The 18,601-nt window shown below is 39.9% G+C and overlaps 1 protein-coding gene across 3 annotated transcripts in view; it reads right to left on the bottom strand.

Moving 5' to 3' along the window:
• Positions 1 to 5,743: 5,743 nt before the first annotated feature.
• Positions 5,744 to 18,601, bottom strand: part of LOC146896136 (nuclear autoantigen Sp-100-like) — a 49,033-nt gene continuing 36,175 nt past the window's right edge. For 2 of the 3 annotated variants that reach the window (XM_087905034.1, XM_085697382.2), the window contains 4 exons: positions 10,325 to 10,429; positions 7,675 to 7,817; positions 6,162 to 6,200; positions 5,744 to 5,909 (listed from right to left, as the gene is read on the bottom strand). In XM_087905034.1, the coding sequence (XP_087761160.1) occupies positions 5,883 to 5,909; positions 6,162 to 6,200; positions 7,675 to 7,817; positions 10,325 to 10,429 (314 nt within the window). In that variant the 3' untranslated portion in view covers positions 5,744 to 5,882. The remainder of the gene's footprint in view (positions 5,910 to 6,161; positions 6,201 to 7,674; positions 7,818 to 10,324; positions 10,430 to 18,601) is intronic. The other variant, XM_087905035.1, reaches the window with a different exon arrangement.

The following is an 18,601-nucleotide window of genomic DNA, read 5'->3' as shown; positions in this document are numbered from 1 at the left end:
AGGACTCTGGAAGGCTAGAATGTTAGTCAAAGGCAAGGAGGGAATTTAGAAGCATCTGGTTCACTGACCAGCTGAAAAGACAGCATTTACATCTGCTGGATTGGTCCATACCAGTGTTTAGCAAGTTCAGGGTTCACAGTCATTTGTAACAGGTCATAGTAACCACTTGACATTTGAATGTGTCTGTTAGCCATGTGAAAACCTGTTGAGACAAATGTGAACTAGGGACAGAAGTTAAAATTTATGAACTTAAAGGGAAATACTACATTTGGAACTTTTAGGTCCATATTCCTAGTAATTGGGGAGGAGAGAAGACCCAAGACCTGGAGAGAGAAGAAATATTATCCTCAGGAATAGACAGGTGAGGGAACTCAGACTGTATTGCCCTGGAGTCCTTTGACCCATGAGAAATGAACCCAGATTTCATGATACTCTCTATTCTCTGAAGTTTATATGATTTTTCATTTTATAAAAAGACATAAAAGTTTTAGATACATAGTGTTATCAATCTGTACTGAAATCCCTATTGCAGAATAAAAGGTAACAGTTGTCTGTATAATATCAGGAGGAGACTCCAGATGATCAGGTGTAATAAGTCTACTTAATTGTTTTATCTGGGCTTGATTTAATTTTGGTATGTGGTACTTATCCAGAATATTGTTCATTTCCTTTAAATTTTCCAATTTTGTGGAGTACATTTTTTTAAAGTATGACCTGATGATTCTCTGGGTTTCCTCCACGTATGTTGTTATGTCCCTCTTTTCATTCCTGATTTTATTAATTTGGATATTCTCTCTCTGCCTTTTGGTTAGTTTGGATAAAGGTTTCTCTATCTTATTGATTTACTCTAAGAATCAACTCTTTGTCTCATTGATATTTTGTATTGTTTTCTTTATTTCTATTTTATTGCTTTCAGCCCTAAATTTGATTATTTTCAGCTGTCTACTCCTCCTGGATGTGCTTGCTTCTTTTGTTGTAGACTGTTCAGTAGTTCTGCTAATACACTACTGTGGGGTTTCTCTAGTTTCTTCATGCAGGTATTTAGTGCTGTGAACTTTTTTCTTATCACAGTTTTCATTTCATTCTTTCCCCTAAGTTTGGGAATATTGTGCTGTAATTTTCATTGAATTTTAGGAAGTCTTTAATTTCTTCCTTCCTTCCTTTCTTTTTTTTTTTTTTTTTGATCTAGTGTCCTGCCCGAATCTGCGAAACCCCACTCTCCGATACGAGTGCGCGCTTTCCGTACTGAATCGCAAGCCTGGATCAATATCCTAGGAGTTAAACAGACACACACACACAGAGATCAGGATCACTTGCCCAAAGGGTAAATGTCAACTTTATTCAGCACATGTCGGGTTTATATACTTGGGGGCAAAAGGACGAGAGCCCCCTCCCACCTGGGAGTGAGATCATAGTGTTGGCCGCCTGGCACCAGTGGCCGGAGCTTCCATGTAGGGGGTATCGAGCTGGGAACACTGACAGACAGATGGGAGGAGATTTAGGGCGCCTGTGAGGACCCTCCTTAGCAGGTGAAATTGTCATAGCAATGACAGAAACAAGGCTCTGAACTAATTCCCTCTGGCTGGCAGAATTGAGCAGGGGAAGCTAAGCTGGTTAGCGTAAACATTTCTTGCATCCTGTGTTTTGGCCTCGAGGAACAGGGAAGACAGGGCCCTACAATCTAGTAGTCATTCAGTTGAGTATTATTCAATTTCCATGATTTTATGGGTTTTCTGCAATTAGTCTTGTGGAATTCTAACCTAAACCATGGCGATCCAATAAGATACAGGGGATTATTCCAATTTTCTTTTATCTGTTGAGGTTTGCTTTGTTTCTGAGTATGTGGTCAATTTTAGAGAAGTGCTGTGGGGCAATGGTCTTGTGCTTTGTAAAGATTTGTCACTTGTATTTTAATAAAATGCTGATTGTCCAGTAGCCAGGTGGGAAATACAGGTGGGGCAAACAGGAAATGGAGGCAGGGCAATGAGAACAGGAGAATTCTGGGAAGAGGAAAGAGGTAGTCTGCAGTGTCACAGGGGAAGTCAGACACAAAGGAAGCAAAATGAGAACTCCTCACTAATAAAGGTACCAAGCCAAGTGACTAACACAGACAAGAATTATGGGTTACTGTAAGATATAAGAATTAGTTAATAAGAAGCCTGAGCTAATAGGCTAACCAGTTTATAATTAGTATAGACCTCTGTGAGTTTTTTTTTGTGGTAGTGGGCTGAATGCTGCAGGACTGGGCAGGACAGAAACCTCTGTCAACAAATGTGTAGACCTCTGTGTGTTTATTTGGAACTGAACAGCTGTGGGACCAGGTGGGACAGAAATCACTGTCAACAGAGAAGGTTCCATAGGGTGCTGAGAAGAAGGTATGTGTTTTTGTGTTTGAGTTGAATGTTCTATAGATGTGTGTTAGGCCCATTTGAGTCATAACATCTGTTAATTCTTTTATTTCTCTGTTAACTTTCTGTCTAGCAGACCTGTCCAGTGGCGAGAGTGGGGTTACTGAAGTCTCCCACTATTAATGTGTGGAGTTTGCTGTGTGATTTAAGCTTTAGCAATAGTTCTTTTTACAAATGAGGAAACCCTTGTATTTAGGGCATATTTGTTCAGAAGTGAGACTTTATCTTGATGGATTTTTCCTTTCATGAATATGAAATGACCTTCTTCATCTCTTTTGATTACTTTTAGTTTGAAGTCTATTTTGTTAGATATTAGACGAACTACACCAGCTTTTTATCCCTAGACCATTTGATTGGAAAATCTTTCCCTAACCCTTTACTCTGAGGTAATGTCTGTCTTTGAAGTTGAGGTGTGCTTCTCATATGCAGCAAAAAGATGGATTCTGTTTTCATATCCAATCTCTTGGCCTGTGTCTTTCTGTAGGCAAATTGAGTCCATTAATATCAAGGAATAATAATGACCTGTGGTTGCTAGTTCCTGTTATTTTTGTTTTTGTTATTGTTGGTGGTATTGTGTGTGTGTGTGTGTGTGTGTGTGTGTGTGTGTTTCTCATCTTAGGGATATGTTGTGTGGGATTATCTATTGCCTGTGTTTTTGTTGATGTATCTAACTTTCTTGGGTTGGAGTTTTTCTTCTAGTACTTTCTGTAGGGCTGGATTTGAGAATAGGCATTGCTTAAACACGGAATATCTTGTTTTCTCTGTCTATGGTGATTGAAAGCTTTGCTGGATATGTTAGTCTTGGCTGGCATCTGTGATCTCTTAGTGTTTGCATAACACCTGTCCATGATCTTCTGGCTTTCATTGTTTCCATTGAGAAGCTGGGCTAAATTTTGATAGGTCTGCATTTACATTGATTGGCCTTTTCCTTTGCAGCTATTAATAGTCTCTCTTTATTATGTATGTTTAGAGTTTTAATTATTATGTGTTGAGGAAACTTTTTTTTGGGTCCAGTCTATTTGGTGTTCTGTATGCTTCTTGTATTCTTATAGGTAAGTACTTTTTTAGGGTGAGAAAATTTTCTTCTATGATTTTGTTGGATTTATTTTCTGTGTTCTTGAACTGGACTTATTTTTCCTCTTCTCTATTCTTCTTAAGTTTAGTCTTTTCATGGTGTCACAGATTTCCTGGATATTTTGTGTTAAGAATTAGTTAGACCTTAGATGTTTTTGACCAATGAATCTATTTGCTCTATGGTATCTTCACCTCCTGAGATTCTCTTCCATCTCTTGTATTCTGTTGTTTATGATTGCATCTGTAGTTCCTTAGCATTTACCCAGATATTGCATTTCCAGAGTTCTCTTGGTTTGGGTTTTCTTTATTGCCTCTTTTTCAATTTTTAAGTCTTGGTCTGTTGCCTTCACCTGTTTGACTGCTTTTTTTGAGCTTACTTTAAGGGATTTATTAATCTCTTCCAATTTTTATTTCATCTTTTCTTCCATTTCTGTAAGGGACTTTTTCATTTACTCTTTCAGTACCTCAATCATCTCCATAAAATTATTTTTAGTGTCATTTTCTTCTACTGCATCTGAGTTGGGATGTTCTGGTTTTCTTACTGTAGAACCACCAGTTTCTAGTGATGCTGTACTGCTCTCTCTGTTGTTTAGTGTATTCTTCACTTGTTGTCTACCCATTTCATTCTCTAATCAGTATGTGTGGAGTCGGTGCTTCAAAGGGTCCCTCTTCCTTCAGTTGGTGATGCTGGGGCTGTGGTTCCCTTGCATACTCATTCAGGTACAGGCAGGGATGATCCTCTAGTGATCACTCCTCCAGATTCAGATGGGCCCAAGGTTCAGATGGTATCTCCTCTTGATGCAACTGGTGCCACGGTTCTGGTGGTCCCTCTGCCAAGTGCACATGGTATCCTGTCTCTGCTGTTTGCTGCTCTTGGTGTCCTTGGAGCTGAAGCTAAGGCCCTGGTCATTGCATAGCTTCTGGAAGCCTCTGTTGTCACCATGGGCCATGGTGGGTCTTGATGCTGTCTTCCGGCATGGCAGGCTTTGAAGATACCCACTTGTTTTAAACAAGAAATTTGTTCTCTTATTTAGCAGCAATCATCAACATGTTATAGATTAAAATCACTCATGGAATTAAACATAATTCCAGGCTTTAGAGTGTAATTCAATGGTAGAATGTTCAACCTAGAATAAATGAGGTCCTAGTTTTGATCCTTAACACTGAGGGAGAAAACATAACAAATAACTAGGACCCCAATAACATCAATTTCAATTCACTAAGTCTGGACTGGATCCAAGGGCTAAATGCTTAAACATTGTGAGAGGTTCTAATGAACAGTCATCTTGTGAGATCTCTGCCTCCTAAGCAGTGGTCCATGGACCAGAAACCTCAGCATCTGCCTCAGTCATCCAATGAGATATCCAGATTCCAGAGATGAGAGCTCAATGTCTTATCTACAGCAAAGGAACAAAAGAAGTGTGGATGTATCTAAATCTGGTGCCTTCAGGGTCAGAAGAAGGCGTGGGAAGTCCTGGGACTGGAGTTACAAGATGAATGGGAGCTACAATGTGAATGCTGGGAATAAACCCGGGTCTTTTGGAAGATTCATTTTTCCAACCCTTAGATTTTTAAAAATTACATTTTATTTATTGGTGCAGGAGAATTATCTGTATTCTGTCAATCATATTTTAATAAAATGCTGATTGGCCAGGCAGGAAGTATAGGTGGGTCAACCAGACAGGAAGCAGAGGCGGGGCAATGAGAATAGGATAAGGCTAGGGAGGAGAAAGCTCCCTCGCCATTCCTGCCCAGATCACCGAAGAGGCAACATGTAAGCTGACAACTGAAAAAGGTATCAAGCCATGTGGCTAACATAGATAAGGATAATGGGGTAACATAAGTTATAAGAGCTAATAAGTAGCCTGACCTAATGGGCCAATCAGTTTATAACCTTATGGAGTCCTGTGTGTGATTTCTCTTTGGGATTTGCCGGTTGTGGAGTACCGGGCGGGACAGAAACCCCAACAAGCCGGCCTGTCATGTTACAATTTATGCATGTGTATAGACAGATACTCTTGCGACACTCATGTAGAGACCAAAGGACAATTTTGGAACCTGTTTCCTTCTTCCATCCTATGGTTGTTGGTGATTGAACTCAGGTCATCAGGTTTGGCAGCAAGTACCGTTAGTTCCTGAGCCATATTGTAAGTCCATTGTTTTACTATTTTTAAGAGTTGTTCCCATCTCAATCTCAAACGTTAATTGGAGAACTGGCCTTTTATATTGTGCAATATTTTAAACTATCAACCACAACAATATCATATTATAAAATTCATTTTTATTATCATCAGTGAATTTAACAACTATAACATGGCAGAGATGAACAACTAATAATTTGTAGTTAATGGCGTCTGACATCACGGCAGAAGGTAATGGGGCAGTTACATTTTTCTTTGTTCACTCTGGGCTTGTTTGGTTTTCCCTCTGAAAGCAGAAGAGATCATTTATTTGATGGCTCTCAAGGTTTGTTCCCATCTCTATCTTAAGTATTTTGATGCTCAAAGCAGCCCTGGCCTCTTATGCTTGTGAAATCTCAACTATATGAGCACCATAGAATAAATCAAATTTGATCAAATACAAATTGGTCAATTCTGAAACTTACAAGGGCACAGAGATGGAAAACAATTTGTAGACAAAAGTCTGAGACATCAGAGCAGGAGATCTTGGGAGAATTACCTGTCTCCTTGTCCTAGGTGAGTCTGGTAGATGTCCTACCTGAAAGACAGAGAGTTAATGATGGGAGGGTCTTTGCTTTTAGTTTGTGAGTGAAGTATTTCTCACCATCTTCCAGATATTTCTGTCTGTATGTAACCTTGTTAAATACAAGCTGTCTTCATGGAAATTGCTTCTCATGTGCCCCACAGTGAGTCAAAGAAATATTTAGATCCAGTTTTCCTGTCCTGGTGAGTTTCACAGTGAGCTTAAACAAGGGATGCCACTTGATCGTCCACAGATTTTAGACACACTAAGGGCTGGTTTCTCACACTCTTCTTTCCCGGCATAGAAAGCTGAATTCTACACTTGTCCAGAACTGTCCTCTTCTATGACCCAGCTCAGGAAAGACTGATCCATGACACGGTTTTTGTCCTAAACCCAGAAATAGGCATCCCACCCCTTAGCTGCAGCATTATTTCCTGCAGACTCCTCTCCTCCACAGTAGTAACTGCAGGTAGGGTGTGAAGGTGCAGCCTTGCCCTGGCCAGGGGCTCACACCTGTACTCCCCATGGCTTCAGATGCAGCTCAGCCAATACTCGATGAGCAAACTTTTGTTCTTTATTGTGAGGATGACACAGGGATAGGTCATCTGAGAAACATGCCAGAAGGATCTGTGTATCCTACATCGAAGGAAACTGGCCCAGCTATCAAGGAAACCTCCTGGTTTTCCCAATTTACAGTGTTGATAAAAATGAAGAACAAAGAACTTATTTCAAAACTATTTCCCTTCTTTTACTTTTATTTTTGGATAGATGGAGTTGAGGCAGGCCTCACTCTGTAACCTGTCCTGGAACTCACTACAGGGTGTAAACCATCCTTGATCTCTGAGCAATCTCCCTGCCTCAGTCTCCCAAGTGCTGGGATTACAGGTCTGACCCACAATACTCAGCTGTTCAAGAACAAGCATGAGACGACGACCTCGAAGAAGAACTGCTGGAACATTCTGTAACACAGGCATCCACATGGGTGCATTATCTTCAGACATGCAGACATATATTGTTTTCATCACTGGCACTCAATTATATTTAAATTTAATTTCAATTATATTTAATTTCAATTGTATTTAAATTTAAATTTAATTATATCAATGCTACCAAATTTTCTGCAACTAGTTAATGGTAAAGGTTACAGGCTTTTCTCCTACCATCCAAAAAATGGAAGTTAATACATTAAAGAGGATTAAGCTATAACACAAGACAGCCAAGGTAACACCCACGTCTGGCATGTTGGCAACAACCCATGCCATGGAACCTGTCTAAGAAAAATCATAATAGTATTGTGTACGCAGTCATTCTGTGAACATCTGGACACGTGGATTATGACAGTAAAATCCTTGGTTGAAGTTATCAGTCGTACCTAAAGAACTTCTAACCTGTTATCTCACCCCAGAATAACTGAAGCTGCCTGTCACATAGAAGCTTTTAATTCACCATCCTACCCAGGAACCATGGAAACTATCTACCCCCAGAATACCTTTATCAACTCTCCCAGGGTGCATCCACAGCAACGTATGCTTTGTCTCCAGTTCCTGGATCTTTCACGATGTCCGCTGATTTCAAACTCCTTGAGAGTGAGCCACTGTCCATTCGCAATCTGTATACTCTTCTCATGGATGCCTGTAGGACCAAGACCAACTGAGCAGCCAGCTATGAAAACACCTGCCCTTGGCCCATCATCATCCTGGATCTGGGGGTGAGGTTTAGTCTCAGGAGGGTGTGCATTTCCTTCCCAGTCATCAGGGGCCACACACCCATCCTGCTAGGCAAGGACAGAGAATGACGACCACTGATGTTATCCTTTATGCTTTTTCTAAAAAGAATTCATCCATTTCATGTGTATTGCTGTTTTGTCTGTAAGGGTGTCTGGGTACACCATCTGTTCTTATTGCCCACAGAAGCCAGAAAAATGGCACTGAATCTCCTGGAACTGTAGTAGTAGATGGTTGTAAGCCAAGTGTGGTTGCTGGGAATTGAACCTGGGTCCTCTGGAAGAACAGTCAGTGGGCTTAAGCACAAAGTGATTTATGCCTTTGACATTACCTTTAAAAGCATTCTACTGTAATGTTAAAAGATTGTCAAAAGGAATGACTCTAAAACGTGACCAGGATTCTTACTCTTTCTTTTACTGTGACCCAGTGTAGAACCAACTTGCATTTCAGAAAGGTGAGTGAGGGCAGAAAATTCCCTGCTGGACTCTTGTGAATCCAGCCACAAGGAAGCTGGATTCTCCTCGTGGATTCACTACAGCTACTTCTATAACATTACACTTCCAGGTCACGACAGTTGGTTATCCCTCATATTTTAGACTCATGACTAGTTGATGTTAAAAGCGATTTAGGAAATGTCGCTTACATGGAACAGCTAAATTGCATGTAGGCAGTAGAATCACGGGGTAAACACTTATTTGTTGCTAGGGAAACGGTTCAGTGGTGAAGGGATTTGCTGCTCTTGTAGAAAACCCAGGTTCAGTTCTGAGAACCCACATGGGGCTCACATCCATGACTCTAGATCTGATGTCCTCTTCTGGTCTCCATGGCTACCAGGCGCACTCAGTGCACAGACACACATGCAGCCCAACACTCATAGTAAGAAAGTAAAAGTAAATCTTAAAGAAAGAACTGTGCTGTGGAAAGGAAGGTCAATCATGATAGAGAACCGGTGGCACTGTACTCTAACAACTACAATTTCCACACTATTTCATTTCCATTATCTTTTTTATCATAGCAATGTGGTGAGAGAAGTTTTATTCTCATTTCAAAATAAAGGAGGCTTAGTATTAGGGAGCCTGATGCAGATGTCAGAGAAACGGACTTGTGGCTGAGCTACGGTTTGAAAGTCTCCCCCCACCCCCCCGCCCAGGGGTCATATATTGAAAACCTGGTCCTTGACAAGGTGGTATGTGAGGTGGCACTAGATCATGGAGGGTGCTGCCTTTGGGAGGGATTAAGATAGTCCTCATGGGACCCCAGTCACTGTCTTATGGTGTGATCTCTTCCTCCTACATGTCATACCCCTGCCATAATGCCACCTGCCCTCAGTCCCTCTCCAAAGGTCCGTATATGAGGCTGCCTGATCTTGGCCTTTTAGCCTCTAAACCTGTAAGTTAAGTAGAGCAGCCTGACTGGATATTTCAGTAGAGCAAAGAACACTGGACTAATACTCCAAGAGAGCTGAGGTTAGAGTGTACCCAAATTCCAATCCAAGTCCTCTGGATTTTCTTACTTAGCTTAAAGTCGGACAGAGGTCACAGCTAAGGGACCCACAAAGGTTGATGCTGACTTTCTCAGACACACACATTTCCCACCCAGGTGTGTTAGGGCTTACTCTGGTCTGAGATGCTAAACAGGTTTCTTATTGGCCTTTTTCACAGGGGGAATGGGAGGTAGCCTGATAGGCCAGGGACGTATGACATTTAAACTTGCAAAATTGCAGCTTAGGGTGCAGCTCAGTGAGAGAGTGTTTGCCTCACGTGTACAAGGCCCTGAGTTTAATCTCAGTGCTACAAGAAGGAGAAAAAATGAAAAAAATATGAAAAATGTCCCCATTCCTGCTCCTCTCCTGGGTTTGGTGCAGTAAAGAATGAGCACAGCAGCCTGGGACTCTCCAGAGAAATGCTGCCTGGCACAGTGAACTTTGGGTGGAGTCTGCGAATGAGGCTTTGTAGAGCGCTTTTGTCACTCATGGAAACACAGCATGAATCTCCACGCCCCAACCATTTACAAACAGTTCACGTCACACTTGAGACCTGCTGTACTTGTCGGTATCTGCATTTGGGGTGCGCTTTGCAGGTAGGTACCTGCATAACTCATAACCCTGGTCCTAGGCTTGGGCAGCTCCTTGGAAGAAAGCCTTTCACACTTTCATTGCTGGGGTGGTTGATTGCACCCTGTGTGTCCCCACTAGTAGAGCAATGTCAAGAGCTTCTTGCTACTCTGGACTTGGCCTCTCACGCCCTCTTCTCATTGGTGACTTGATCTCAGACCCTCACTTCAGCAACGGGTGTGACATTGCCGATATCCTGAGTCCCACAAACTGACTCGGGGATGAGATACCCCCAACACAGATGCCCACCCCATACATAGTGCCGTTGTACAGGTGAAGAACACAGAAGATCTGAAACTCACCTTTCTTATAATTCTCCACATACAGAGTCCCCTCAGCAGTACCACAGGTCACTGGAAGCATAGGACTGCTAATATCCATATTGTTCGATATGGGAATTCTTGGACCTGCATGGATACATTTCACTTTATTCTAGAACTGTGCATGGCTTTTTCTCTACCCACTTTGGTATCTTGTTTCTGCAACTAAAATGCTCTGGGTTCTCCCATGAATTAGTTACACTCAAAGATACTTCTTTTATGAATGATTAGATTCTTATAACTAACAAGCTGCTCTGTCCCCAACCTCTGAACTGCATAGTGGCTGCTGCCTTGTGTGTCAGAATCCCAGCTCTCAGACTTGTTGGTCACAGCAGCCCCTGTGTTGTGGGAACTCCTTCAGACAATAGCCTTTAGGATACTGGCCCACTCTGGGCGAGGTCTCATGTACTTTAAGTGCATGAAAGCATATGTGACCTTTTTTCCTGCTGGATTTGGTTCCAGTTCCCAGTGCTCACATAGGACTGTGGATCACTACCCTTACTGTGAGTTTATCCCCAAATAAATAAACCTTTGTTAATACTCCTTTCTGGGCTACTGTGGAGCTCTTTGGTACTACTACAATTTGGCGACAATGTGGCCTGAATCCACAACATCGCCCCACCCTGCACAGACTCGCTAGGGCCTCCTCCCACCCCATGGAACTGAACTAACCCTCTGCAGTTGAATTGTCCAGTTGGCTCAGCTGGGCAAGGTTTGGGTTGGCTGGTCCACAGTAGGGAGTTGGTAGTTTCTAGCCCTCCTACCCCTGTGTGCCTCAGTCCTGCCAGCTAAGTGGCTGAGTAACTGATGCCTGCAGATTCCTGCCGCAACTCCTCTGTGGCTTCTCTGACCCATGTGGCTTCACTGCTGCGACCCAAGCTAGGAACTGCTTCTGAGGTCCAGCTGCTGTCTGGCCTGCTCTGATCAGGCTGAGCTCTATGCCTGCACCTAGAACACAGGTTTGCATCCCCAGATTGGATCCATGAGAACCGCTGGCCCAAGATCCGCCAGTCACTTCACAGCTCGCAATTGCCTGCAAGCTCTGAGTCCTTTGACTCAATCGTCTCGATATGAAGGTGTGCCGCTTTTAAAATTTTTTGCTGAGTCTCATAGGTGATTCAGGCCCTGATCTAGGACCTGCCTTACTGCCACAACTGTGACACCTGCTGGACAATCCACAGTATTACACCTACAATAATTTTCTCAAAATTATAAGGGAGGTAAGTCAATTTGATACCTAAGTATCAGATTGATCGGTAAGTAAGTAAATAAATAAATTTGAAGATTGTAAACCAATCCCAAGATAACTGTAGACAATATCACCACCCAGGAATATAACAATATTTTTGTTTCTGCTATGACTGGATTGCTCCAAGAGCTGTATGACCTACCTGACACATATATTTTTGTGGCCATGGTGGTTATGAGTTTTATTATTCATATTATATCCTTAGAGAAATGGTTTCATAACAGATCAAGAATGAGAGACTTTTAGAAATGATACAGTCTTTACAGATTGGTAATGAGAAGTTATCTGAAAAGATTTATACTTTTGAAATTGACAATCAAAATCTGTTAAAAAGTTATGATAAGACAGGAGATAGAACATCCCTCCAGGAAGGCAGTCTGCATGCCATCCAAATAATCTCTACGGATAAGAAGATATGATAAGTGAAAAAAATTTAAAATCTTGGAATAACATGTGTAGGATGAGAACCAGAAATTAATTGATTTGATGAAGTCATTAGAAATATATCTGTTTTTGTCCTCACATGTCTATATAGATCATGCTTAAGTTTTCCATAGTGAACAATAAATTTCCCTGCAGTGATCTTTGAAGTTTCCAGTAAGAAGATGGGGCCCCACAACAACTCCACCTGATTGATATGACGTCATGATGCTGATAAAGCTACTACAAGACCTGTTTTGGATACCAGCTGTACAAGACAGTTTCGACTTGGCTAGCTGAAATGGTGTACATCTTTTACAACATTCTGGCCAGACCTCCACAAAAAATACTCAGAGACTATTTGCAATTTTACCAGACCAAATATTAATCTTGGAATTTAACCATCATTTACTTTCACAGGACCCCCTAGGAAGAACGTCGCCCCATGACAACTGGAAGCAATTTTAGAGGACAACATCCCCTCTCCCAGCAAAGTTTGCCCTCAGGTTTAGGGACATCATTTAGGGGTGGTTGATTATAGTTGGTATATGGTTGATGAATGGAGGAGGAATTTTATAGGCTCAGGGATCTTCTTGAAAAAAAGAAGAGGGATAATTGGATGGTGGATAATAGATTGGTATTTGTGAGTTATTGTTTTTAGACAATTATATTGGTATCTATTCTTGTATATTGATGCAAAGTTAAATTATATTGAATATTGTATGTGTGTATGCTTCTACCTCTGTTTGAAACATTGTTTATGTATTGACATATATATTTACTATATTGCAGTGTACTCTACTACTTCTGATCAATATACATTGTTTATATTTGAAGGTCATTGTTCTTATTTATTGCACAGTCGTTTATTGTCTTAGTCTTTAAGTTAGATAGGTATTGAGAATTATAGATCGATAGTCATCTATGTTTGTCATATTTATATTTAGGCTAATCAGGTCCTTTAGATACATAGAGATTATATTCAGTATAGATAGTATAATCTTCAACCTCTTCAAAGAGCTGTAGAAAATGACCTTTAATCTAACCTAGAGTTCCATGGTAGTGAGACACAATCACTCCTGACAACACCGAACTACTCCCTAGAGAATGTTGAGCACCAAAGACACTCCACCTGGAGCCTTTCTTCTTGGCAGAACTGGCCTTTGGGCAAAGAAATGCCCATACCTCAACCACTGACAGAGATACAGAGTATCCGAAAATGGATAAAACAGGACCGTCATATCCTGCCTAGACAGGGTAAAATAGTTTTGAAAAGTTTCTTGCCTTTGAAAATGGTATGTCACTTATGTTAGACCTTGGCCAAAGTTGGTTGCTTCAACATTGCAAATGAGACTTTGGGTGATTGCCCAGGTAGTCAGTTGTTTCTGTCATTTGTTGCACAACTTGGAAGTTTCTCGATTGCACTTCCTGTTTACTCAAGTAATATTGCTTCCCTTCTCAGATCTTTGATAGAGTTGAAGATTAGATAATTGTAGTTATCTTCCTCATGATTTAGCCAAACTTAATTTCAATACATTATTTAGACTCCTTGAAACAGAAAGTTTAGTAAAACTTTTGTCATGTCTTCCTTGCTTAATATTGTTTACTGTTTGTAATTATATATTTGGTGTCTGTTCCTATTGTATATAGCTGTATTGTGTTTGGATTGATCTTGTTTAGACAAAAGGGGGAGATGATGGGGAAACTATCAACTGATTGTTTCGAACAATCACATTTAGTTAGGGTGTGGCCACCTAGAGCCCAGGTAGAAAAACCTGGGGATGCAGATGCATGCTCTCTCTCTCTATGTGGTGCTCGCCAGACCATTTTGGATTTTGGACCTCCCATTCTTGTAGCATGAGTTTCCTTTTTTTTTCAATTATTAAAATATAACTTGTTCTTGAGCTGGTCTGGTTATTTATTGTACAGACTGAATACACCAACACAAAAGACAGTGATAAAAACATTTGAATCAATCAAGGACCTTGTTCAGAACCGATAAGCAAGGACAGGAGGTATAGGCAAAGGACAATAGTAAAGATTTAGCATGCCAGTAGCTCTCAGAGTCAGAGATGACTTACCAAGACAAGAGTTTTAGCTACTTATTCTGTTACTACCTCTGAAAAGCCAGCAAATTCTCAATACCCAAAAGTATATACAGAATGTAAATTGGAACCACATATATAAAAAAATCTAAAAGATATTAAGCAAGCAGTAGTATCTTATAGCATGTATTCACCATATGTGAGGGAGTTGATAATGACATAGGCTTTAAGAAATAAGGTTACTCAAAATGATTGGCTCATTCAGTCTCAGCCATGCTAGAAGATGGACTGTAGTTACAGTGGAAGTGCTATTAGAGAGAGAGGAGACTAAAGCCCTGGAACATCAAGGTAGAGCCAGAGGAATTGAGGCCTCCCAAGATGAAATTCTTGGTGAGGGCTGTTACACTGATTCAGATAGTCAAGATATATACAATAAACACATCTTGTTCTTATGCCTTACAATGTTCTTGTAGCCTTGAATGCTTGGGACAAGATTCAAGATTCAAGAACTAGGAATAAGAATTGAATTATATGCTTCAAGAGGAGGATGGGCATCGAAGAAGCTCCTTAAGGAGTTTACTAATCATTTGGGCAAGAAACTGCTCTTGCTTGGACTGCTTGATGGTATTCTGTACATTCTGGAGGACACAGAAGAAAGTGACTGAAAAACTGCAAATATAGGTGGAACTGTCTTTGAAATTTCCTGCTTTGTGGAAAAGTCTGCCAGATGCTATGGGCCAGTAGGCTGAGGATGGATGCCCCAACAGTACAGAAGAACTTTGGGTGACTGTCCAGGCAGTGAGATGTCTCTGTCAATTCTAGAGTTTTGAAAGTTGCTTACAATGTACTTCCTGTTTACTTAGGCAATATTATATCCTTCAGGAGTCTTTGATGGAATTTTAAAATAGATAGCTATTATAGTTTTCCTTAGATATGATTAAAGATAAAGTGGATATAAATATTGTAACTGTAATTCTTGCCTGATACCTGTTTTGTTATGTGTAATTTTTCTATGTTAAAGTTAAAACTTTTCTTCTTATTTAAACAGAAAACGGAAGTGATGTGGGGTTCTCTTCTGTATGCTGTGATTATCATTAATGAATAATGAAACTACTTTAGACCTATACCAGGACAGAACTTAGGTAGGCAGGGAAAACTAAACTGAATGTTGGGAGAAGGAGGCAGAGTCAAGGAGAAGCCATGGAGCTGCTGCTGGAGACAGACGTGCTGAAACTTTGCTGGTAGGCCACAACCTCGTGGCAATGCACAGATTAATGGAGATGGGTTAAATTAATATGTAAGACTTAGGCAATAAGAAGCTAGAGCTAATGGGCCAAGCAGTATTTTAATTAATACAGTTTCTGTGTGATTATTTCGGGGCTAAGCAGCCAGGAACAAGCAAGTGTCCTTACTGCAACATGGAATGATGGATAGTTGTGATCCCCCAAGTAGGTACTGGCAAGTGAGCCCACCTGTATGCAAGACCAGCAAGAACTCCCTGCTACTGAGTGTTCTCTTCTGCACTGTGCTGATTATTTATGCTCCACATTTGTATTGCTCATGTTTTCATCTGTCCATTTGTAACTGTTCAAACATGCTGTCAGGGACAAGCCTTGACAAAACCACTTCTTGCCAGGGTAGGGGCCTGGGGATTTAGAAATATAAGTAAAGAATACAAAGACTTGTAAAAAATAATAAAACAGAAACCAAAGGAAAAAAAAATAATTGAATTATATAAGGTCATGCAAGGCTCAAGATAATCATTTAGTGACTTTTTTTTACAAAGATTAACTTAGCTGTACAAATAGGAGTAACAGATCCAGAAGCTAGACAAGTACTTACTGAATCTCTGGATTTTGAAAATATCAACTTAAAACGCAAAATGATACTTGGACCATTAAAGGTCAGATCAGCACCAATGGATGAATGGATCCTGCACCCAGTCAATGTTGAGTCATTTGACTATAAGACTGAGGCTTGACTGAGGTTTGGGTAAAAGAAGTAATTTCCAAAGGTATGAAAAGTCATCATAATATGAAATGTTTTTATTGTGGTAGAATAGGCCATCTGAGAAGGAATTGTAGACAGGGCATTCATAGAAATAATGTTTCTTCTGAAAATAACAAAAATAGAAGGTCTCAATCTTTTGGATTATGTAGAAGATGAGGCAAAGGCCAACATTGGACTAATAAATGCAGAGAGATAAGAGATAAACAAGGTAAGCTGTCACTACTGGGAAATTCCTTAGGGAGTTTCTCACAGACCCCAGTTCTAACGTGGTCCAGTTATTCTCAGTCACTGTGGGGCACATGCCTCCCCAGGAAAATGGAAAAATCCAGTACCTGCTGTAAAAAAACATTGCTATTGACGATAGAAAAATCATGGAGGATGAATTAAAAGTTCCAGTAGAAAATTGGCAATGTATATTTTTAGCAAACTTCTATAAATGACATCAAAGACCAAACCTGAGAGTATGAATAAATAACACTATAATTGAAGGATTATTGAATACAGGAGCAGATGGGACTATTATTACTCCAGAATCTTGGCATCAGAATTGGCCTCTTCAAGAGGCAGATGTTCAATTCCTAGGAATTGGAACCCTACCTCAAGTAAAAGAAAGCATGAGATGGATTGAATGCATAGGGACAGAAGGACAAAGAGGAAGGTTGAGGACATATGAGGCTAATACAGTGGTGAATCTATGGGATCATGATCTGTTACAGCAAAGGAATACCTAGAGCAACATTTCTGTAGTACCATAAATGGGCCATAAATCAACCCATTCTTCTGGGAAGGACATTATAAGGTACTTTGAAAAAGAGTCGCCATTCAGGCTGTACAAAACACAGAAGAACAACTAGCAGACTCTCAGAGGTGCCAATGTTCCTACCTTTAAAATGGTTAAGAAACCTATCTGAGTTAAACAATGGCTTTTAACAATAGAGAAACTGCAGGCCTTAGAACAGTTGCTACAGGAGCAACTAGCTGCTCATCATATTGAAGAATCAACCAGCCCTAGGAATTCTCCTCTATTTCTTGTTAAAAAATCTGGAAAATAGAGAATGGTGACAGATCTAAGAGCTGTTAATAAGGTGATTCAACCAATGTGCCTTCTACACTTTGGAATTTCTTTGTCTTCTCTGTCGCCTAAAGTATGGCCTCTTATAGTTATTGATTTAAAATATTGTTTCTTTACTATACACTTGCTAGAAAAAGACAGAATAATTTGCCTTCACAATGCCTACTTATAATTCTCAGCCTATTAAGAGATACCAATGGAGGTTTCTCCCACAGGGAATGTTAAATAGCCTCACCCTGTGATAATATTGTGTAAGTCAGTCATTGGAAATAGTAACTAAGCAATTTCCTGAATCTATAGTTTATCATTACATGGACAACATTTTGCTATCTGATTCAAATATAAATACTTTACAAAGAATGTTTGAAGAAGTAAAGAAAGTTTTACCTTAATGGGAATTACAAATTCCTCTTGAAAAAAATGCGAAGAGGAGATTCTATCAGTTTTCTAGGTTATAAAATAGGTTTACAGAAAATTAGAACACCAAAAACACAAATTAGGACAGAGCAATTGCAGACTCTTAATGACTTCCAAAGAGTGCTAGGAGACATTTTCAATCTGCAGCCTATTTCTGGGTTAAAACCTGATAAAATAATTCATCTAATGAAAACCTTAGATAGTGAAAAAGCCTTAAATAGTTTCAGGGAATTATCATCTGAAGGCAAGAAAGAATTTACTTTGATTTAAGGGAAATTAAAGGAAGCACATATGGATCATGTGGATCTGAATCTTAACTTTATTCTGGATGTATCACCCCCCCAATAGTCCCCTATAGGAATTTTAACGAGGAGGGAAGATATTATCTTATAATGGATCTTTTTACCACATAAACCAAGTAAAAAGTAAAAACCTTATGTAGAAAATGTCTCTTAATTAGATACAAAAGTCTAATTAAGACTTCATCAATTAACAAGATTAGATCCAGAAGAAATTGTACTACCTTTTACTACTGATGAAATTTAAAATTTATGGGAAGAAAAAGGAACTGTGACAAAGAGTTTGCAGTAATTTTTTGGGAGAGATTAACAACTACCCCAAAATTGAGAGAATTCAACTTATAAAGAGAACTAATTGGATCCTTCTTCACATTGTATGGGATAGAGCAAAAACTGGAGCCCTTCCTTTCTATACTGATGCAAATACATCAGGAAAGGCAGTTAGAAATCAGAAAATTTGAGTAAGGTGGAACAAAGTTCTTATGAATCCATCCAAAAGTCAGACTTATATGCTATTCTCATGGTACTAAGGGATTTTTAAAGAATCTGTCAACTTAGTTAACAATTTGTAATATGTAGAAAGTATTGTTTTACATATTAAAATATTGAGTTTATACAAGATTATACAGATGACTTCATTATTCATTCAGGTTCAAGATACAATCAGAAATAGTCTTCATTCCACATATATATAACACACATCCAGTCCCATATGGGTCTGCCAGGTTCTGTAGCATAAGGTAATAC

The sequence above is a fragment of the Myodes glareolus genome, chromosome 1, assembly GCF_982192425.1.
Source record: "Myodes glareolus chromosome 1, mMyoGla1.1, whole genome shotgun sequence".
Taxonomy (NCBI): Eukaryota; Metazoa; Chordata; class Mammalia; order Rodentia; family Cricetidae; genus Myodes; species Myodes glareolus.
Note: the sequence above shows the minus strand (reverse complement) of the source record. Positions and strands in the feature narration are given on the sequence as shown.